This window comes from Pseudorca crassidens, chromosome 13 (genome assembly GCF_039906515.1).
Source record: "Pseudorca crassidens isolate mPseCra1 chromosome 13, mPseCra1.hap1, whole genome shotgun sequence".
Lineage (NCBI taxonomy): Eukaryota > Metazoa > Chordata > Mammalia > Artiodactyla > Delphinidae > Pseudorca > Pseudorca crassidens.
In genome coordinates, this window is record NC_090308.1 from 27,079,295 (window position 1) to 27,102,965 (window position 23,671).

The 23,671-nt window shown below is 39.8% G+C and overlaps 2 protein-coding genes across 9 annotated transcripts in view; one reads left to right on the forward strand and one right to left on the reverse strand.

Moving 5' to 3' along the window:
* The window catches only part of MTFR2 (mitochondrial fission regulator 2), a 221,040-nt gene that overhangs the window by 180,616 nt on the left and 16,753 nt on the right, over positions 1-23,671 (forward strand). The window lies entirely within an intron of this gene.
* The window catches only part of PDE7B (phosphodiesterase 7B), a 339,359-nt gene that overhangs the window by 133,007 nt on the left and 182,681 nt on the right, over positions 1-23,671 (reverse strand). For 4 of the 8 annotated variants that reach the window (XR_010933669.1, XR_010933671.1, XR_010933670.1 and 1 more), the window contains exon 1: positions 18,913-19,694. The exons of 2 other annotated variants lie outside the window; for them this stretch is intronic. Coding sequence is in view for 3 of the 6 variants with exons in the window: in XM_067701982.1 (XP_067558083.1) it covers positions 18,913-19,150 (238 nt within the window). In the remaining 3 variants the exon portion in view is untranslated. Of the gene's footprint in view, positions 1-18,912; positions 19,701-23,671 lie in introns of those variants that run through there. 2 more of the 8 variants (XM_067701984.1, XM_067701983.1) reach the window with 2 other exon arrangements.

The window sequence follows — 23,671 nt, forward strand, 5'->3', positions numbered from 1 at the left end:
TAGGTATGTTCATTTGTATCATATTTTAGATTCTACATGTAAGTGATGTCATATGGTATTTGTCTTTCTCTCTCTGACTCACTTCGCTTGGTATGATAATCTCTAGGTCCATCCATGTTGCTGCAAATGGCATTATTTTATTCTTTTTTATGGCTGAGTAATATTCCATTATATATGTATACACCACACCTTTTTATCCATTCATCTGTCATGTTAGCTTCTTACATAAAGCCACTATCTATCCTAATTTGGCTGTTTATTTACAAATATGACTTTTAATATATTAAGTTTTCTTAAGATGGGCAGTGAAGAAGAGAGGGCAGAGGAGACAGGTGGAAAAGAAAACACAGGGAGAGAAAAAAAATGACATAAATCAAATGTAAGCAAAAAGAATCACCCCTTCCTCCATCAAAATTAGGGACAGGATGAATGTCTGGGATTATGACCCAGATTTAGAAATAACCCTTATTCAAGAAAAAAGCTCTGCAAAATGGTAATTAGCTAAGGAAGAAGGAGGGATTAGTTAGATATTCATTTTTATCAATTAAATTTAAAATAATGATGCATTTTGATTCTGATGCATTCTAATTTTTCAAACTAATATTCTACATCAGAACACAAGGGTTTGAATTGCTACTTAATGTTTCATGCTCAATATCTTGATTCCAAACTGCACTGTAAATTCTCAAGAGGAGGGGTTGTAATCTGTATTTCTTTGTATCCCTCTCCAAGTTTGGCAGAGGTCTAAGTTTCGGTAGATGGGGAATGATCAATTTATAGCAAATACTTTCAGTAAAGTGATGTTCAATGTTCCTAATAGCATCATCACTATTTTCTTAATTGAAAAATAAGATTTTAGCCTTTTATCTATGGAAGCAGTTCATTTATTTCAACTGTGAGGAGGTGAGAGCTAAAATCCTGAATGTGAAATAGTTATGAAAACTGAGAAGCATGATTTGGGGAGATTAATCAAGTGGACTTTAGGATAGTATTCAAACAGCCACTACGTTCTTGGAGTTTGCATAATTAAAATGGAGAAATTTATGCCTAGTGCCTTGGTTTGTCTTGATCAAATGCAGCAAAACACCCCCTCACCCCTACCCCAGCCCTTGCCAAGTTGTCATTCTGAGCTTAAATCAAACGTGGGCTCGGTTTCAAGTGACTGTGCCCTCCTGGCACGATTCCACCAGAGTTCCGATCTCCACGGTTCACACTTCGGCTGGCTGTGGTGCAGAGAGAGGAACGTTTACATCTGCATAGCAAGTAGGAAGGTGCCTTTTGATTCCACATCCAGGGATTTGATTAATTCTGCATAACTGCATTGAGGAACTACAGAGCGATCAGAGCCAGGGATGGAGTCTGCATACATTCTTCTGCCTTCTCTCTGCCTCAACAATGAGTCACTTCTAATTCCTACCCTGTAAAGTTACTATTACACCATCTCTGGTCCAAAGCACAGGTCAACCTGACATGTCAACACCGCTCAGGCTGAACAAGTGCTCAGGGTGGCTCATTCATAATTCATGCATCTGAAAAGTAGATTGTGTGTATTTAGGTTGCTGACTTCCCAATCCTATTTCTGATACTTTCATAGAAGAACCTAAAAGCCTTACATTCTATTAAACGATTTTTTATGTAAATCACTTTTTTCTTTCAAATGGAATTCATTTTGGTTTAGTAGACGTTTAAAGTAAATAAACATGGTATAGTATGTTTTCCTCTGCATTCCGTTAAATACCACCTATGAAGATCCCTCTTCCCTCTGCCCCTCCCTTTCATCTTTCCCAAATCCACGTTTTACAGCACGAGCGAATACCAACCAAGACTTGAGCTGATAAGAGGTGAGGTATATAAGCTTCCTGAAACTAATATTGCTCAAAATGTTGGAATATCATATACTAGGGCTACAAATGAGTTGTTCATTCTGAACAACTGGGATAATTTTTACTAGTCCTATTCCCCTAAAAGCAATTAGCCAGATATTCTTTTTCTTAATCCCCTTTGATTGTTATTTCTACCCTGCTGCTCGGTTCCCAGGAAAGAGACCTTGGAGGTGGGGTGGAGGCACAGTCTTTGTTCAACAAACATGCTGGTAGTTCTGAATATTTTCAGGTGTCCTTGGACATTTTGGGGAGAGCAGATGTTACATGATTTCAGGGTGTCCTTTGTCTCCAGTTGAAGATCGTCTGACCTCTGAAATCTCATGAGGAAATCTAATGGTTTTTCTTCGGCATAACTAGAAGACATCAACTCCTGCCAGTTTCATTAGGAAATGAGCTATTACGTTGATCTCCTTACAAAACCCCTGGTCTCTGAGAAGTTTCTCTCCCTGTGGTAATTTGGATAGGTCTGCTGCTTGTCAAAAGTGATCAGTCTTGATTCCTAAAAAGCTGTGGCTGGAATTCTAAGGGCAACCTGTTATGAATTGGCTTTTTGGATTAATAAGTCTTAAGTAGATATTGTCCCAACAAAATGGTAATCTAGAGGCTAGGTTCAAGTAAAAAACCCTTTGTGATTAAATAGGTTTTTGATGTTAAGTGGCCATTCATGCCATAAATAATTGACTACTCAAAAATAAGAACACAAGCCTCTCACATTTTACCTCATTTTAGCTAAGGATTTAGTTGACAAATGAATACTGGCAAATTCAGTGTGCTTTTAGAAATTACTTTTGCATGTTCTTTGACCCAACCAAAACTTAAATTCCATTACTTCACCCCAAATCAATCACAACATTTTGGCAACTGCATGATTAGAAGTATTAGTTTTCATTGTATATGCTGATGTATAATGGATGAAAGTTTGATTAAGAATGATAAGTAAAGGGTACTTTCAAGATTGTATCACTGGAATTGCAAGTATAATTAAGCCAAAATTCTGTTCTATGACTTTTCTTCCCACTTTATTTATGACTCAGAGTAATGCACCTTAGATGAGGGAATATTAATTAAGTGCTCCCTGCTTTTTCAATGATAAACTAAAAAGCTACCTTAATACTTCTGGGTAATTATTAGAAATAAGAACAGTGTGGGATAATAATCATTAACGCTTACAGAGTACTTACTATGTACTAGGAGTATGCTAGTTTCTTTACAGAGATCATCTGACTTAATCCTGCACCTAAATCAGTTTCTATTGTTATTTCCATTTTACAGATGAGAAAACTGAGGTCCAAAGAGTTTAGTAAAGATACAAAGCAGTCTGACTCCAGAGCCCATCTTTTAACCATGATAATGAAGTAAAGAGAAGTATTCCCAATGACAGGGCTAAAGGGGAGTGTAGGGTAGTAGGCAGTTATTAATTTTTCATAAGATTAAAAGAAAATAACATAAACCAGAAGCATAAACCCTATAAAAATGGAGTCTATTCCCCAAGGAGTTGAGAATTGAAGCCTCTCTGAGAAGTGCAGCTCTTTATAGTCTTTAAATTTCAGCTTCGCGGGGGGCAATAGCAAATATCAACAATGACTACAGAAAGAACTCAGCACCCTCACAGGTAGGTCCAGAATTATCCTGATTCAAAGTAATCTTACAGTAGTGAGTATACCGCACACATGGTCTGCATCCATGTTGGTCGGTCCTTAGTTTAAGTTTGGTTTTCAATTAAAGTGCAAAGTTATTCAACTTGATTAGTTTGGCAAAGACTGTTAATACAAATGTATAGCAACTGTTGATAATAAAGGGCTCACCTTGACCTTGGCGAGCTGTGAGGAAGCGCATCTCAGCTCTAAGAAGTTAGAAGATATAGTATATGTAACAAGCCTTTCTACTGCATCCAGACTCCACCTCCTCTATTTTCTGTGCCACCTTTGGCATTATCCAGCTCAGGCCTCTTTCTTCCTTTTTAAACCCCATTGTTCTTTTCAGAAAGCAGGTGTTACCCTGCTCAGTTATGCTTCCCCTCATCTTTCAGTCTTCTATTCTTTTCCTTACTTATTTTGCAAGATCATCGTCTGGTATATTATACTTGGACAAAGCAAAAGCCTGTTTTCTTTCTGACATTAATCTGCCCCAACATACACTGGTAACCCTCCTCGGTAAGTTTATTTGGAAGTGGTCTCAGAAAAGATGTCAGGACTGCACCTCTCAATACACTTAATACCCAGCTGCTCATCACTTTTGCACTGAGTAGGAATAAATCCTTTTTTTTTTTTTTTTTTGCGGTACGCGGGCCTCTCACTGTTGTGGCCTCTCCCGTTGCGGAGCACAGGCTCCGGACGCGCAGGCACAGCGGCCATGGCTCACGGGCCCAGCCGCTCCGCGGCATGTGGGATCTTCCCGGACCGGGGCACGAACCCGCGTCCCCTGCATCGGCAGGCGGACTGTCAACCACTGCGCCACCAGGGAAGCCCAATCCACTTGTTTTCAATACTTACTGTGCTTCCTTGAATATAGTATTTATCTTTTAATCTAGACACATACATTCTTTCCAGTTGTCTGAATCCTTGGGAAGTATTAAAATGATTTTGACTGAGCAGAATGTTAGGCGAAGTGTGGGAAGTGGTTTCAAATAAAATGAAATATGCATTCAGATATTGTTAATTCTGAACTTTTAAGACAACATGTATGTTTTGAGTTGTCTACATGGGTTCATACACTGTAGAAACACTGATGAAATAAAGGGCTTAGTTGTGGTACTCAAAGTAAAGCGTATCAGGTAAAAAACCTGGTAAAGAGTCAAGACTCACCTATGAGTTAATCAGGACCCCTTATCGATGTATATTTAATTAGAGCCAAATGTCCGGCACAACCAGAGACAAATATAAAAACACTTCTACCATCTAAGAGCAGGAATTTGCTTCTTAATTTTTCTCTTTCCATTTTAATGATTATAATGGCAGGTATGACCATTAGGAGACTGGTAGAACTGTTTGACATTCCAGGGGCTATGACCTAACTTAATACATTCACAAGAGCTGAACCCTTCGCTGAAGCTACATGCTTTCATTCTCACTCCTCACAGTTTTACACATGTTCTTGACCCTGTTTTATGTCTGACTCCTTATTATGTCAGACCACCCCAAAGCCACAATGAGGCCACCTCACTTTTGGCTCCCAACGAATGGTCTCTATGGAACCATCTTTCACTGAGAAAGTCTGTAAAACTCCCTCGTGGTGAGGCACCTCTTCACAGCTGCATATCAAACTCCTTGGAAGGACATCCTCCATTATTATACAGAGAGCTCTTGTCAAAACTTGCTCCACATACCCAAAGCCAGGAAAAACTTCTTTTTTCCCAGCTACAACGAATGCTGTAACCATCCCGTTTCCCATTTTACCTTGCCTGCTGGTAAGTTCAGATCTCAGTTTTGCTCAATTACTTTGCATATTTGTTCTCTTTCCCTCTTACTTTACTGTATGGTTTTTGTTTTTTATCAGGACACGATGGTTTTATGTCTTTGGGTCCTTATGTTTTATTATAATCTTCTTAGAAGCTTACAAATCTTTTTAGAAATAGATGTTATATAAATAAGTTCTTATTCTCAACCTTTTTTATTTTAAATTTACATGTAATGCAATATTGATTTAAATCTTGATTTACTCTCTTACCTCATCCTCTGACAGCCCATACATGTTCCTCTGCTTATGATCTAATGGTTGAGTTCCATAGTTTTGGTTCCGAACTTATGAAAACTTTTCACAGGGGAATTTATTCCCCATGTCATTTATATCTAACCAACCCATACATATTTTATTGCTGTGGAATGGAGGTGGTGGTGCCCAAAGAAAGGTGATAGTAATGATGACTGGAGTTACTGAATACTTTGGCATATCTTGGGTACAGTAATGTATCTTTTAGCATATTATCAGAGACATTTCATAGCCAAGGCTTAGCTGTCAAGATTGGAAATGTTAAACTTTGGGAAGCAAACTCATTTTGAGACAAACCAGTTAGTTTCCTACGTCTTACTAACCGTCAGCTTCATCCAAGATTTACAATGCACGAAGCAAGCTGAATTCACTATGGGACCAATGTAGAGGCTCTGTGTAATATCTTTGAATACCTTCATGTTGACATTCATCCATAATTCACAATTTCAGGATATGCTTCTTGGGGGGAAAGAGAAGAGGGCAGGGGCAGAACAACAATGCGAGAGTTCAAAAGGGTTGAAGATGCACTTGGGGTATTTGGATTGGCACTCTAGCGCTCACGGATGCTTGTGATTGCTTATCTGACCTATCTAAACTGCTGACGTCAAAAGAATTAGGCTAGAAATCTTATGATTACAGCTTTTCTTGTGATCTTTTCTGGTATTTCCTGTTTCCTGTCAGGCCAAATATACTTCGAGAGAGGGTTATTTTATGGCATCTCACCGTTTCTGTCTCAGGGAGAGCCAGAGGTACAGGGAGCACCAAGTAAAAATAATGAACGACATCACAAAGCTCTATCCGCCACCACTCCCCCATAGTCACTGACATTTCTTCTTAAACATCAGAAAAAGTTTCTGTAATGGTTCAGAGTAGGGTCTTATTTTTAATGGAACGAGGTCTATTATTCATTAAAAAGAAGCCCCTTCAATTGTGTTTCTAACTATTACCTTATTTGGGGGACAAGAAGCAGGCAGGCTGTGCCTGGTAAAATGCAGGCTGCCAAGGAGGCTGCTGAGAGAAGGCAGACAGTTTCGGAGGAAAAAGGAGGAAGAACAGCCTCGAAAGCCTACACTTTTCCTCTGGAAACACAAACACCTTCTAGAAGCAGGAAAGAAAAAAAGGGCGGTTGAGGATGAGCTTCATCAAATCTTGCCTAAACGCTGCTAAATCTTCAACTTGCTTTCTGAGCTCGGCACCGTGTTTGCAAAGACAGCCCGAGGGATTGAGGGGTTAACCCTCAATGGTTTATGGGCAAATGCACTGCAGACCCAAGCTTCCAACAGCCACACGTACTGGCTCTGTCTGGCCCACACCCCCCTGCAACTCTATCTCCAAGCGACAGGCGGAAAGAAGAACCACGGAACAGGATCACAGAAGCATCTCATTTATGATGGTTTTAGCAACCAGCAGCTACCATCTCTATTTATCTCATACGTAACTTCCTTTAACCCCACGATCCTGTTTAAATTCTCAGCTCTAGTATTCTTTCCTGGTGAACAACTCACCTTTCAGTGCATCGCAGGCCCTCTAGATGGGGAAACTCACAAAGAGAGGGCTTGGGATATGCCCCCCACCACAATTCACAGTCAAAGTATGAAAACAAGAAAAAGATGTGTATACATACACACGTAAGTATGCGTTTACGGGTACATATATAACGAACTCTTGTTCGTGTAAGATGAACACCACACGCTATAGAACGCAATCACGGAGATGTTGGCGCTCGGCAGTGAAAAGGACAGAAAATTAGAATTAGAGAGATTATCACGTAGAGAGGCATTTTTGGAGTTGGGGGACTCAAAGTTTGGACCACGGCAGAAAGCATGACTGAGTCAACGGCACAGCTGTACATCAAGGAACCTCGAATTGTCTCCAAGCATGTTATAGCCTCCAAGTACATTTAATTTTCTTACTTCAGAAAATGCAGTGGTTTAACTAGAAGATCTTAAAGGCACTTTCTATTATACAATGCAAAGAATCCTCTACTTTCCACTTAACAGTTTTCAACGGTTCTGCAAAAATTAACATTTCTTGTTCAGGGGCAACCTGGTCTTATTAATGTCATGTCTTTCTGTTTTTCTGTATTCTTTATGCCAAACATCAGACCAAGTTAATTTGACTAATCTCCATTTCTCCATCATTTCTTGTGATTTTCTGCTTCTGTACCTACATTCATGTTAATTCACCAAGAAAGTCACCTTGTTACACCTTGTTGAGATCTTAACCATTTTAAAGACATAGTTGTAATGACCAGTCCACACAAAGCCTTTGTAGGTCACTCTAGAGAGGGATGAGTTAACTAACATCCAGTCCTCATGGATTATCTGTCACACTTGGTTTATATTTGAGGAAGTAGTTTTACCTAACTCAATACATTATAAGCTACATAAGAATTGTGTTTTTCTTATACGTTTTCTCTTGAAAGAACAGTCTGCTTAAAAAAAATGGCAACCTGAATTCAGGGAGAAACGTGACTTGACAAATTAGGAGGGATAGGCTGTTCCGAGATTGTGAGGATAAACTGTGTCAGGTTTTGAATTTGGGGAAAAGATAAGCACGACTTTGAATGGGAGGTCTGGATGAAAGAACATTAAGGATGTAAATCCTTCAGGACAGGCTGGTATCAGGTGGTACAGGGTGTTGGCTTGATGATTTGTGTATTATTTCCTGTAAAATGCTATAGCACTTGGGAAAGTTGGTTTGTAAGTTAAAGAAAAAATATTCATCGTCTCAAAATTCTCAATATCTACCTAATACGGTCAATGAACACCAAACTGATGGTTAAAAATCCATTGGTATCCTTACCCCAAGTCCAGCTCTCCACCAGCCATTGTTGCTAGAGCGACCTTTTGAAACTAAAATTTATCACTTCCCACTTAAATTATTTGAAGGCTTCTCACTGCCTGGAGGAAATACTCCTTAGAAAGGCAGATGAAGCCCTTGGTAACCTGTCCCCCAGTTTGCCTTTCTAGTCTCATCCCTAGCCGTCTTCCTGATATACTTCATATCTCACGACTTGGCATTGCCCAGAATTTCTTGCATTTGGTCCTACTATTTCTTTTTCCTGAAATGTCCTCCATTTCTTCTTCATTTGGAGAAATATAACTTACTTTGAATGGTACCTCAAAATAACCTCCTCTCTGAAAACATCTTTACCATCCATAATACAGACAGAATTAATCGCTCCCTTGTGTGCTGGCACAGACTTTGTGTAGCTACCTCCAGTGTAACATATGTCACCTACCTAGCCTGCCCTATCTATCTATCTGTGACTGTCTGTCTGTCCAACCATTCATTCGTCCATTTACCTCAACTTTCTTGGTTCATGAATTTTTATTTTTTTAAGGAACCAAAACGGTGTCTGGCGCATGATAATCACTAAAAATCTTAGTTGAATAAGCAGTCTTAATCTTTCTTCAGTGTTCCCAGAGAGTATTATTTCTACTGTATCTTAAAACATATGCCATTCTGCCTCGGTATCAGTAAGTTACTTATAGATCTGTGTGTTCTAACAGGTCGTGATCGCCCTTCCTTCTGCTTTCCTCCCTGGTACATTAACAATGCTGCACACTGAGGAGACACTCAAAAGATAATTATTCAATTGAATAATTGAATAAACCTAGAAATTTGAATTATTTACTTCCTTTTCTAAGTATCTTGAATAAACAACCAGTAAATATAGGTCTCAATTTCTTCTATTTCTAAATGGGGAATAAATTCCCATTCAACTGATACTTATTGTACGGTAGAATAAGCTAAATACTTGTATGTAACATCAAAACATCATTTTCTATTCTGTGACCTAGAATGTTCCTAATTATTTTTGGAGTGTTGGAGACATTTTCAAAAATATTTTCAAAGCAAAATTTGTTTTAGTCCAATTTTGTCTATTCACATTCTAGGTGCATTTATCACCAAATCAAAGAATAGGGCATTTAGGATGAGAGAGGGCAGAAATCATCTGCTTTAGAGTTTATAAAGTCCAGTGAATTCACAATTCTTGATTTTGTATACCAGTTTAATTGACAAGGAAATATTTTCTTTTGTTCTACTGTAGAATTAGGGATTGATCCAAGAAAAACAGTGCAGAACTCAACTAATATTCAAGAGAGATAACAAGGGCAAAAAAGATAGGTGTACCTAAACCTCAGGTGAGTTACAGAGAGGATAGGGAAGGAGACAGCAGTTTCTGTGTACCAGCTACCACGAAGGAGGCAATAATGGCTCCTATGATGACACTTGAAAAAAATATTGATCCCTGTTATCATATGTAAGGCTACTGTTCTTTCTACCAGTACATGCCTCCCACCCCATCTTCTCCCTAGGGGCCAAGGTGCAGAGAAAGGAGAAGAACTCTAGAAATTTCCAATTAGCACATTTAAGCGATGATAATGTAGCAGACCTGACCAGAGTACAACGCACGGTATGATTATGACGACAATCCTAATTTGCATTAGATAGAAAACCTCAGCTTTCAATGTGGAACCTGATCATAAAGGTGTGACTTGCACACATCCTGCTTTGTGCATTACGATCATTCAGCTGAACTTTTCAGTGTCAGAGTCCTGAGATGGTTACTGAAATGCACATGCATATTTTTGGAAAACGTGAAAGAGGGAGTAGAAAGCGGAGAATGACTGGGTTCGGCACATGCATGGGAATGTAACTAAAATAAATAATATTGAGCACGCGGTACTCAAGTACAGGGCTCAGCACATGGTAGCACAACCAGTGGATAACGGAGAGCATGTTTTTGGAAATATATCCATGTGATTTTTCTTTTGCCCTCTCTTGTGTGTATCTTCCCCATCCGTCCCACCAGAGGCAACCATTAGGGATGATTAGGAATGCTATAGCAAGAAGGAAAGGAGAGTGAGTCAATATTCATAATTTCATCTTCAGAGTAAGGGTTTTCATTTTTGTTTGTTTTCATTTGTGTGTGTGTGTGTGTGTGTGTGTGTGTGAGAGAGAGAGAGAGAGAGAGAGAGAGAGAGAGAGAGAGAGAGAGTTTGTAGCAGAACAATGATCTTAATAACTGGTCTTTGTGGAAAGATAAAGAGACTCTCTACAGTCATTTGTCAGGTCTCATTAACATTGAGAGGTAGGCTGTGGATACGGTTTCTTGTCCCTTCCACATTGAGGCTTCTTTCTGGAAAAGAGGATATGGCACAGAGTAAGGCCATCTACTCCTGACACCCTGAAGAACTGTGGGAAGAGAAGCAAAGGCAGAGCCCAGTGGTCAGATGGACATGCTTCCCCGTCTCAGACCGGCACTTTATGTTGCGTGTGGTCGAAACATTCAGTTGAGAGTGCGGGAGCCCAAGACACATTCACCAGATAGTACCTTGGAGAGGAGCAAGGGGAAGGAAAGTATTTATCCAAAAGAAGTCATTTAATCCAGAAGAGTCTGACCACCACCTCGTTAACTAGCGAGTTCAAATTTTCTTACCCCTCATTAGGGTGGGTTCAAGGAAGCTTTGATTAGTTGAAGAAAAGAAACAGGCTACATGTACTGTACATTTGAGTGTGGGAATTTGAGATCCCTGTGACAGATGTTTTTAACTGTTTCCTCTTCATTTCTGTATGTGTTTTTGATTCCTCTTCTTACACTTGGATCCACTTTCTTCGCAGTGTCCTCACCTCACTTCCTTCTCCTTGATGCTCTACGCTTGGCCCCACCTGTCTCCTTCTCTTTTCTTTCTCAATCATTTTCTTCAGCAAGTTCTATTTACTTTTCTGAATACATTTTTTGTCACACATCCTCTAAATGAGTATGTCTTTGGGTTTTCCTAAGTGCTCATCAAGTCTGTAGATTTCTGTGCCATCCAAAAAAGAGATGGAGAAGGAAGCAAGAAAGAGAATCTTGTGCTTTGGCTTTAATTCCAGAGGTCGAGGAACATCTGGAGATTTAATGGGAAAAGTTCTAACGATTACATTATATGTCCTATTACCCTTGGTTATTGAATTTTCTTTTAAAATACCCTGACTAAAGTTTTACATTCATTCCCATTATATCTCTCACCGTCATTTTACTTTACAATTTTCTGGATTCTTCACCTTTCAATTTCTACTACCGGGTACGTGCAACCGCATCCTACTCAATCTCTCTTGAAATCTGTCCTTTTCTTTCTAGGGATTTTGTCTTTCTGAAGTAGTCCTGGACGCTTGGACTCCTTTTAAGGCCATACACAGCTAAACCCTGCTTTGCCTTTGTCAAGTATGCCTTCCAATTGCATACAAGGTTGACTTTTAGGTTTTATCTTGTTACTAATGATACAGACTGTCGTGTTCCCTTAGCACTGTGTGAGAGCCCAAGAATAACAAAATGTTCAGGACAGGGGCTTGCTTTATAATCTATAAAATATCATGCCATGCGGATATTTTAGGTGAGGAGAAGTACTCTGAAGGAAGGGTCTCTGATAATTTTGTATTTTGAGGAAATCTGAGACAAGTGCACAGATACAAATCCAAACCCTTGGGGTGATCTCTTAACATTTTGGAGATGGAAGTCAATTCTAAATAGAAATCCATGGAAAGGCAGAGAGAGATAAACAGAAAAACAAAGAATAAGGTCTACATTGTGTGTACATCTAGGCTAGAGCATTGTATTAAATCACAAGTACTTTGAACTTTGCTCCCTATCATATTTTTGATATGGTGATACGCACTACTATGTATTATGAAGTAGACTGATAATTAAAGAGAGAAAATATCAGATAATAGGAGAGGGCACACACTTTGAGTTGCTTTTGGTCTTTTAACAATAAAGCTTCTAACGTTTTCCTTTTAGAAATTAGATGCAAAAGTCAATGCTTTGCTGCTCAGTGAAACCAGTCTTGTTAAAAAAAATAAGAAAAAAGAAAAGAGAAGCTGTTTCCAGGCAAAGAGCAGGGGACATGGGAATAACATCCTCTATTCAGCTCCATGCCCCCAAAAGCTCATTTGTAGAGCCGGGTAAACACACACCTTCCGCATTCTATTTTTGAAATTACATTGAGGAATATACAGACTGTTATCTGTAAAAGAAGCAACTTTTGAAACTTTAGTTGATGTAAAATGTTCCAAGATTTATGAACAGAGTAATTATTTTAAAAGTATATAAAAGCAGGCATAATTTACAGGCATTACTCTAAAATTTGGTAATTATCAGTAAATGACAACTCTTCTATATGAAGAGAGAACTGTCTCGTATTAGTTTTGCACATACTTTATACCTTTTAAATGGTTCTGACATCCACTCTTGTGTATTCTTTTCTTTTACTTTAAAAGCCGTAATGACTAATACTGATCTTCTGCCAGAATATAAGTTTAAAAATGACTCCATTAAAAGCAAGAAATAGAATTTATATTCTTAAGTAATCGTGCCTAGAAAAGAATGTTCATTCATGCATTTAATGGCAACTCATAAGCTATTTTATTCCTTCTGATAATTTTCTTTTTTTCACTTATCAAAGTGTATTGAGTGGCTGACATGTGGAAGATGATAGGGAGAACACAAAGAAAAGAGAATTTTCTCCAGATTCTCAAAAAACTGAAAGTCTAGGAGGGGAGGAAGCAAATGTATATTAATTATAATAAAATAAAGTGGTTTGCCTGTGAAATAAATACAAAGAAAATTCTGTAAGACTTCAGAAGAGAAAGGCACACCCTTCCTCGGTAATCTCAGAAGGGCTTTGTGTGGGGAACGGCGTGTGAGTGAGGTCTTAAAAGATGGCAGAAGTTGGGGACATGGAGGGAAGTAATTTTAGGCATTGGCAACAATGAGCAGAAAGCACGTAGGAAGCTGTGGGATGCTTGTCCTATCCGGGTGGAATATAAGTGACAAATCAGATGGTAAAAGTTAGCTAGTTTCAGAGTGTGGAGTGCTTTGAATGCAGGATGGTAGAATTTGGATTTTCTCTACAGACAATGGAAAAATCATTGAAGGATTCTGAAGAGGGGGGAGATCTATTCTGATTTTTCTTTTGATGTTATTGATCTAAATGATGGAGGAGAAAGAAGAGGGGTGGAGAGAGTACTGGAGTTGGAGGCTATTGGAAGATTAGACCAAACAACATGAGGTTTGGCTAAGGGCCATGTAACTGAATAGAAAGAAAGCAATGAATGTGAGTAAGTTGTTGAGGAAATAGCAGCGATATCAGTAATTATGCTAGTGAGCACTTGCTGAGCCTGTGGTAGGATGTAGGCTCTTTTTTAGGCACTGTTTTGTATTATCTCACTTAATACTCACCTTTTGCAAAGGTGCTGCTGTTATTCCCCTGTTTTTTAAAAGAAGGGGAAACAGAGGCACAGAGAGGTGAAGTAATTTGCACAGTTCACACAGTCCATAAGAGAGAGGCAGGACTTAAAATTAAAAAAATCTCAACTCTGCCAACGACACTCTTAACCTATTCTATGGAATTGGAGAACTGGTGGGAGCGGTTTTTTGTTTTTGTTTTTTTTTAAATGAACAAGTGAAGGTTTATGTAATCCACATGAACTGGGAAGTACGAGGGAGCAGTTTTGAATCTGGGTTTCTGCAGGAGTGATGCCATTTATGAAAACTAGGAGGTCTGGTGAAGCACAGGTTTAGTTCAAGGAGTGATGACGTGTCCCAGTTTTCACTCAAATTTGCATTCACATTTAAAGAATGGATTGACTTGTCGATGGTTATTATCTAGTATAGCTACAGGATGAGTGGAGGCTAATGTCTACAAGAACATAGAAAAATGCTTTGAATTAATGTCAAGTTATCTACTGTTAAGACTAATTGATTCTTTGATCAAAGCAATTTGTCCTGCTTTGAATGAAATCATTAATATTGAGGAGTATTTGAAAGTGCGCTTGAAGTTTTTACTAGTGTTTTTGAATTTTACTGGCCAATTTTTATAGCCAGTACTTTCAGCTGACATAGAAGTTGAAACTAACAAATGCTTGTTTTCACACTGACGTTCTAGATAGAATTCTGATTCATAAACTCATAATTGTTCTCTTCTTATTAAGTTTGATTGCTCCCTGAATCTTTGGTGCCTACCACAGTCCGTGGTATACACTACACGTCTAATAAATGCTCCTTGATTTATAATAATAAAAGTGTTCAGTCTTCAACATATTTAATTTATATCATGCTTGACACTTGAGATATTTAAAAATAGCCTCTTTGTCAATCTGAATTGTATAGTTCTGGAATCAGTGAATTGTTTCAGAGATTTTCCCTTCCGAAGCTGTTTGATTTTTAGGGTTCAGTATAAAGCAAATTTCTGACATTTTTATTCTTCTTGAAGACAGGACAAGTTACAATGGCTATGGGGAAAATGAATGCTTTTTTCTTTTGAGGGAGGTGTGTGTTTTATACATTTCTGTAACCAAAGGCTATTGAAATGGAAACAAGCTTAATAAATAAGTAAAACATAATGTAAAATTTAGACCAGAGATACCAAAATGAATGGTAAGTTCCACAGCTGCAGAGTTTGCAGGTATTTGGTTGAATTCTGAAGTCAAATTATTTATTCAACTAAGACCAAGTCCTGCTAGGGGATGTCTAGTCTTAGGTTGCTGACTAGAATAACAATTAGAATAATATTTGCACTCAAGAGCATTTAAGAAACCGTTTATTTATTCCCCATCCTTCTTCCCTCTCCTCACTCCCCACTTCTGGGCACGCTCTGACCACCATGCTTTGAAGCTTATTTTCTATTGGTAATAGATGGATAATCTCCCCCTGGGAATCTTCTCAGCACTGGAAACTTGGACCTAAAACTAAAGCCCACAGAATGAGTTTAAAAATGTAAAGGAGGCACAATTCTTTGACTTATTTTCCATGGTAATATTATTTTTCTGCTTTGACCAAGGCTTATATTGCATCCACAGCCTCCGTGTTTGTCCAGCTACATGTAATCAGTAAAACAATATCTTGGTTTAAATTGAAATTACCCAGCTTGTGCCTCAATCATGTCCGTTCTGTGGATTAGACTTGGATGACTGAGATGGTCTGGTTCTGACACAATGTCAAGGTCTGGACAAGTTGTTTAGTCTCTAGCTCATTATTCGCCTCGTTTGTGTTAACTAGACAGTTAGACCATCCTTTGTTTGCTTCATAGAGGGAAAATGATGTGAGTATTAATACAATTAAATACTTGGGTAAGGGGTAATGAACTGAGCTGACACTCCAACTTTGGGCATGCCGATACGTTCCAGAGTCCCTCTCCAGGGCAAACAGTGCCTCTGCCCATGTCCAGCTCCTGGGGGCACGCTTAGACGCATGCACCCGGAGGTGTGACTTTGAAGAGCCTCTCTTCCTCCTATCATCCCCCATTCCCTCCTCCAACCTATTGCTTTAAAAGTCGCTTTAGTCTCCAGCAAAGATGTTCCCACTTCCTCCTCCCTAGCTCGTCCTTGCTCTCTTCAGGGGACTCTGTTCCTGTCTGTCTTCCATCACTCAGTTCAGTATATTTCATCTTAAACCTCTCTCATGAATACATATGTATGCATTTATTTTTCCATAAATCCTTTTGCTCTCTCCCTTTATTACCTAAGCAAAATCTCAGAACACTTTTCTATTTCCCTTATGAGAAACAAAGTTCCAGTCTTGACTAAGGAGTATGAGTACAAATAATGATGCCCTTCACTAAGGAAAAAAAAAGCTAGAACTTTTAAAGTTAAATTCAACTTATTAAGAACGGTGACATCCGTCTCTAAAGTTCTCTGGACTGTTGGTTCTCTTCAGAAGTTCTGCAAGTTCATGGTTTTTAGAAATGTAAACTCATTTATCTGTTATCACAAGCAGTTGAAATATACATAGAATGTTATAGTATTTAATGTTCCTGTTTTTAGTTACTAGCATGGCAAAAAATTGTGTGCTGTAAGTGTAAGATGTTAAGTTCCTACAGGCAAAGAGAGCAAAGGAGAGGGAATAAATGACTGTGGGAGAAGATTTGGGGATGGGGATGGAGATCAGAAAAGTCAATACAGAGAAAGGGATGCCTGAGCTGGACTCTGTATTTGAATAAAAATTTTCAATGGCCCAAGCCAAAAAAAGACATTCTAAGCATAAGGCAAGGCTCAGAGGTAGGGCACCAATTGATGCATGGTGATGAATAGTAAACTGTCCCATGTCGTCAAAGCATAAATTGTTCGAGGATTCTGAGGCAAGGGTCAGATTCCAGAAAGAGAGGGAGGGAGGGAGGGCGGGAGGGAGGGAGGGAAAGAGAGAGAGACCACCATGTGTCTTGGTGTTTTCTACTTACACCCCTGTACTCAAAATGAAGACAGTTTAAACCATCTCCTTCTAAAAGTGGAAAGATTCCAGGCTTTTGGAAATATTCTACCCTCACCATCACGCTGTTACGGTGAGAATGGCACAAAAACTTGATGTGAGGAGGAAATGCAGCCTCAGCAACAAGAAGAGAGAAACAATAAGACAATTTGGAAAGTGAAGCAACTTGCCTTTGAGGTTTCAACATATGGCCCCATGCTGCGTATATGAACGATAATGGCTTTATGTCCATGTCAGAAAGTGTGAGCCCCTCATCTCCTTGAGGCTGGGGAGGCAGGGAAGGAAGAAGAGAAGGTAAACAGATAGCTTGTGGGGAGGTGTTGAAATAGAGCTTGGCCTCCTGGAAGGCAGGATGAAGGGACCAACAAAGCAGGGGCAGTCTCCCTGGGAAGCAGCATGGCTGCTGAGATATATTCCACAAAGGGTGAGGCAGGGGTCCAGGGGCACATTAAGACTCAGTTAGCTCAACTTCATAACATCCAGAAAAATGTAGCTTTTAAGTGACAAAAAGTTATAGGGGTTTTGTTTTCTCTCCGTAGTATTGCTTTTTCAGGAATTAGACACCTGCTAGTATATAATATAAAGAATAATACACACATATCTCTACAGACATGCTAACATCTGTTAAATTAAGTAGTTTTACCAAAAGTGTAATTTGAAACATGCATTTTAATCATTTAATATACTGAAACAAACCAGAGCAGTAGAAGTTGAAGTGTCACAGTTAAGTTTTCTGCCCAGGTGGGTTTTTCCATTTTTCTTGTACTCACATGAAATATGGGATGGCTTTAGCATTACCTCATTTTTTCTGACCAGGACCCATTTCCCTGGGCATCCATCTCCCAAATGCCACATAAACGTCAGTCTCATTGGTTTCCTTCTCTTTCCTAAGTATTCGTTGTTTACTAGAGACCAATACTGTTGTTTTTTTAATTCCTTTCCAATCTTTTTTTTTCTTGCCCAGAGCATTATTTTTTAATAATGTTCATTTTAGATCATCAGGCAACTTAAAAAAGGTTTCTGCATAAATGATTAAAAACAAGATTAGCCGAGTTTTGATTTCCTAGTCTTTTTCCACGAGAAAAAAAGAGAGGTACTTTTTGGTATTGCTTTTCCATCTAGGTCCCCATCTCTCACCAACAATGGCATGTCAGGATTCCGTGCATAGGGCTAGCCAAAACTTCAAATGCATAAACACATGCTCACATTCGTTCTTCTAAAGCAAACCATCACTTTCCAAATATCTACCAACATATTCCCCTAAGGAAGAGTGCATCCTATATTCTTAGTGTACGGAGTTATCGGAGTCCCATCCTCCACAGGGATCCTAGGTATGTTTGTGGTGTGGTACCCCCTGTTAAAAACACAGCAAAGTGCTCCTCAACTGTCCCAAACACAGCACATTCTTATAACATAACAAAGCTCCTATGAACCATCATTTCCAGATCTGTGAGTTGATTTTTCCTGATATCAATGGAGAAATCTGTATTATTGTCATTTGTCAAAAGGGAAAACTGAGGCAAGGAAGTTTATCAACTTTCTCATGACATAAAAAACAACCAGGCCAAACTCAGTCCTGGGAAGATTTATACATGCTGTAGTTCCACAGTTTAAAATGAGAAAATATATTTTACTTTCTATAAAGCATTACAAAAAAGCAACCCAAGAAGAATATTCTCTCAGAGGTAACTGTCTTGTCAATAAGAAATTGCAGAGGCAGGACAGACACCCAATTTAAAGAGCACGCAATTTCATCCCCTCCCTATGGAGACTGAAACTTAGGAAATTTCACTTGTTTAAGCCACAGGGCAAACAAGTGACAAGCTAAGCCCAGATCCCAGGTTTCTTGATTGTCTGTCTGTTCATGCTCCTACTCCCACATCGCTCTTAATTTTAAGATGCATTTCTATAATAGAGCAAACGTTCATTAACCACAGCCCTCGGGCCCTATGCTGCAGTTTGTCTTCCTTCCTTTTCCCATTTTTATTTCGTGGGCTCTCCAAGAAAGGGACTGAAAGTCATGAGACTTGGCCCTGGTACCTTTCACACCTCCCACAGCTGATTTACCTGGAAAGCTGTGGAGAGCATCTTCATTCTCCAGAATGCCTCTCTGTTTGGTCGCCTGCAGCTCACTTTTGGATTTCCAAACCAGCTTTACCATCCTGATCATCTCTGGCAAGTCCCAGGGCAGCGGCCCCTGCTGGCACACCGGCCGGCTGCCCAGGGAGGAGGGCAGCACACCTTCTGGGGCCGTCCACCTTCTGCCCAGCTCTGCCGAGTGGAAATAGCGCTCGAGCACAGGCATTCTGCCCTGGTCTCCAGAAGAGGAGGTCGCGCTGCTGCTGCGGCTGCTACCAGAGGGGAAATTCTTCCCAGGCAGGGGAAGGCAAACCCCCGGAAAATCCTCTCCAGCTTCGGAAAGGCAAGCCTCCTCCAGCCTGGCAAAGCCCTGTCCCTCCAGTCCCTCCACAAACACTGACGATGAGAGCGACTCACTTCCCAAGGTTTCTCACTGGTGAGAACGGTTCCTGTCCTCCTGCCTTAGAGAGAGAAAGCATTTTTTTTCCCCCTTCTCTCTCAGGCACTGACTTTGCAGCACTTAATTAATCCCAGGCTACAGCTGGAACGACAGCAGGGGGGGAAAAAGGCCATGGAGGCTTTAGCCTTCGCTTTTTCTCTCTTCTGATTTATTTGTTCTCGAGTCTCTTTTGGTGCTTGTCAAAGTTTGTCAAGTGGCTTGTTTAGCCCTCAGAGACTTCAGGCAAAGATGTGGGGCGGCGCCCCTTTGCCAGCCTCCCAGGGGGTCCTCCAGAGACCAGTTACCTGAAGGTGTCAGGTAAGGAGTCACCCCTGTGGTGCAGGAAACCTAGACGCTTCCCTGGCTCCAGCCCTGCAAGCATCAAGGAGAAAACAGGGGAAGCTCAGCATCGCAGCTGCTTCTCTCCGGAAGGTCTGGCTGGGGGCCACCTTACCCTCTCACCACAGTGTGCGCTGGACTGGGGCTCTTCAGAAGGCTCTTGGGTTGGTCCTGGGCACCACGGTTCACACACTCCCCTCCTCCACACCCCTCCCCCTTCACTGTCACTTGCTTTTCAGCAAACTTAACTGGGTTTTGGCCTATTAGTCAAATTCCTTTGTAACCTCAGCTGCCCTTCAGCTGGAAGGGAAATAACACTGAATCACATTCCAAAGCTAACTGTGAAAGAAGTGAATTGGGGAAGCATCAAGGTCCTCGTGCAAACGTGCGGTGCAGTTGCAGAGTCTGGACAAATAGCTGGGCATGGTTAAAAACTCATTTCAAAGGACTAGTAATTTCCTTTAATAATAATTTTAAACTAGCTTTGTTGGGGGCATAAATGACAGTGAAAAGAAAGTGTTGAAGGTTCACTTTCCAGAGACAGAGCGCTGTGGACATAGTATTTTGGCCACAAACTGCTCCCCCCACCTGACAGTGGTTCAGTTGAGGACGATCGCGGTCCATGTGTCTTGGATCCTGAGGCTCAGAGCTGGAGACACTTACCCTAGAAGTCAGAACCCGTGCAACAGAAAGGGATGGCCCCTGGAGCTAGTGTGCAAAGCCCTGGACACAAACAAAAGTGGGATGCTATTATATTTGGTACTTTTGCCAGCAAATTGGGTTTGTAGGAACAATTTGAACTTGTGCTATTCACGTGAATAGCTCCTATTTTCTTGGGGAGGCCATTGTAACAATCCCATCTTTCTCTCCTTTTCATGTCTCCGTATTGCAAAGTGCATTATTTTGCTTGGCATTTTATTTTGCTGATGTACAATCTGTTGCTTCTGCTCTACATTCTTTTTGGGGCTGTTTTATCACACAATCATCTGATGTTTCTTTAGGGGAGAGCAGAGGGGACTTGGAGGAGAGGAGAAAGACCATTGTAGGGTGTGTATTATTTTCATTGCCCTTACTTTAAAAGTTGAAACTAGCAAAGGCTACTGTAATTTTGTTGTTGTTGTTATTATTATTGCCCTAAACCCATGGTTAAGGAGTTTAGTTTTCCACACTGAATTAAGTGGCTTTTCTTTTTTCTGGATGGAAAAGTACACTGGCAAACCTACTGTCTTTCCTAATAGGCGAAGAAGGGTCAACATCCTTTAAGGATAAAACACAACAATAAAAGACATTTAAGACACTGCTTCTTGTGAGTTTCATGATTAAAATATCGATCAAACAGCTCTTCCTATTAACAACCAGATATTCATACAACCCAACTAGGGAATAATCAATGATCCACTTATGAGAAAGATGTGCCTTTTTAAACTTCCCTCTTTATAAGGGATGAAGGGATTTAAGCCTCAGTCTGACAGTTTCACCACTTTTGACAGCCCTCCCAATTCTTATCTTACCCTTCCATCAGAATGGAGGCATTCAGGCTCTCTAGAATTGAGACACTTTTATTTAATAAGCACATGTAGGCTGTTGTACTCTATTAGCATATTTCCTGAATAATGTCTTATACTCACTCCTCAGTCACAAACTTCCTTGACATAACAACCGAAGAGTTTCCTAAGTGTTTGACTATTTTTATTTTTGTTCAGTTATTTTGCAATAGTACTTTGCATCAGGATATCCTGACCCTCAGAACAAAGGGGTTAAGAACAAAGAAAACAAGTATATGGTATAATATGTCACATACGCTAATGTATTAAGAATATAACTCTTCATTGCACGTATTTCTTCAAGAATGGCTTTCTTAAAAAATCCAAGGATATGAGTTTCCACTGTATTTTCTATATTGTCTTACATATTTCCTCGTAAAAATATCTTAGAGAAGTTGCAAAACGTTGAATCACTGAACATGAATACTTCCTCGTGGAAATGAATTAGGGCCAAGCAAATACCATCTTAAATTTTCATTCTCAAAGAGGAATCTCCTTCATCTGGATATTTGAAAATTAAAAATATTGCATGATTAAAACCAAAAATTCTCCCCAACATGGGATTATCTTCACTCCAGGGTAGAAGTGCAGAAATACCACAAGGAAGGTCATTCTCATGGTATTTCTGGCTCACATAGAAACAGGAAGTACAGGAAATCTTGCGAGAAAGCTTGGCTCAGGAGAATTTTGGCTCAACTGCAGGTTCAAGAGAGTGGGATAAACCGATGAGATGCTAGCACTTGTTGGACTAATATTGCTATCCCTCACAAATTCTCTGAAAGGTGGCTTTGTTCCATTCTGTAGGCTGGCATCTCTTTTGTCTTAAAGACAGTTACTTTAGAAGAGCATGTCTGTAAACCTATGATTTTTCCCTTACTCAGTGAACATCATTCACCTATTATTATACTAGGGATGGGGAGAAGGGGCTGATGGGGAAGTTCTGTGCCCTGAGGACTCATGGAGCAAAGAGGTCTATGTGACTCTGTGACTTGTAAGATTCTTATAAGTCTTAATATTTGTAACTAATGTGCTACAAATAGGAAATTTAAAATGGACTTTCAAAATAATTGCATTTTTTTTCAGGCACTGTGAGTCAACCTAACATCCCGGTAAGAGGGAAATAGCGTAGTCCTCTTCTTGTGTGAAGGAAATGTAATGAGAACTAACAAAGTCAAAACCACTTGTTCCAATGGATACCTAATTCTATCAAAAATACTTTGCTGTGTGTTTGCAGCTATAAAGGAAAGAACTGATAACCACAATGCTGAAGTATATGACCAAGAAAAAAGATTTGAAGACATAATGTTATAGAACCTGGATTATCTTGAAGAATTTCTAGTGTTCTGGGGGCTATGTAAAAATCTTGTGGACTTATGGCTAGGCAGATAAGCCCTTATTATATATGATTTTTAAAAGAAAATATTAACAATATTAAATATTTCTAATCATTTTAGAGAATGTACATTTTTTAAAAATGGAAACTTAGAAATACACATTCATTTCAATTTTAGATTATTTTGAGTCTAGCAATAGATTTTCACAAAACGTCATTTTAATTAATTAAAGTATTCTCACTCAGATATTTTGTAAGTTTTTTAAATACTTATTTTTTTGCGGTACTAGGGCCTCTCACTGTTGTGGCCTCTCCCGTTGCGGAGCACAGGCTCCAGACGCGCAGGCCCAGCGGCCATGGCTCACAGGCCCAGCTGCTCTGCGGCACGTGGGATCTTCCCTGACCGGGGCACGAACCTGTGTCCCCTGCATCGGCAGGCAGACTCTCAACCACTGTGCCACCAGGGAAGCCCTTAAATGCTTATTAACCCTCATCCTGTTTCTATATTTAAAGAAAAATTTCAAACTATCGTGGGAGTTTATTCATTTTGTCCTGGCCTTTTCTCTCCATCAGTTCAAATACGGATGTGTAAACACACACACACACACATGACCACCCGAGGTTTCACAAATGCAATTCAAATGAAATTCAAAACGAGCAAGGGAGGAAAAACCAGTCTTTCAACTTTGTTTAATGTAGTCTAAGTAGAAGAAGCTCAAACAATTTACAGTGTCCTTCAGGAGAAATAGAAATGTAATAACTGTGGCCTTAACTAATCTCAAGGAATCATGCCAGCAAGCAGGGAAAAGGACTTGGTCTACAGACCGACCATAGAAGGCAGCACATATCTCCCTTGTCATGTGGAAAGGGAGGAGAGTGGTGGGGCAAGATGAGAAAAGGCGAGGTGGGGGAAAGTAGAAGGGGGCTGAGCTGACAGATTCATGGTTTGATTTCACAACAGGTTTCTAAACTACAACCAATTATTCCCTTATTCACTCTGCAAATATGTATTAACAGCTAGAGCAACAGCAGAGGAGAGAACCTCTTGTACCAGCCCTTGGGTCCTTTCTCAGGCACTGGGACCTGTCTGGC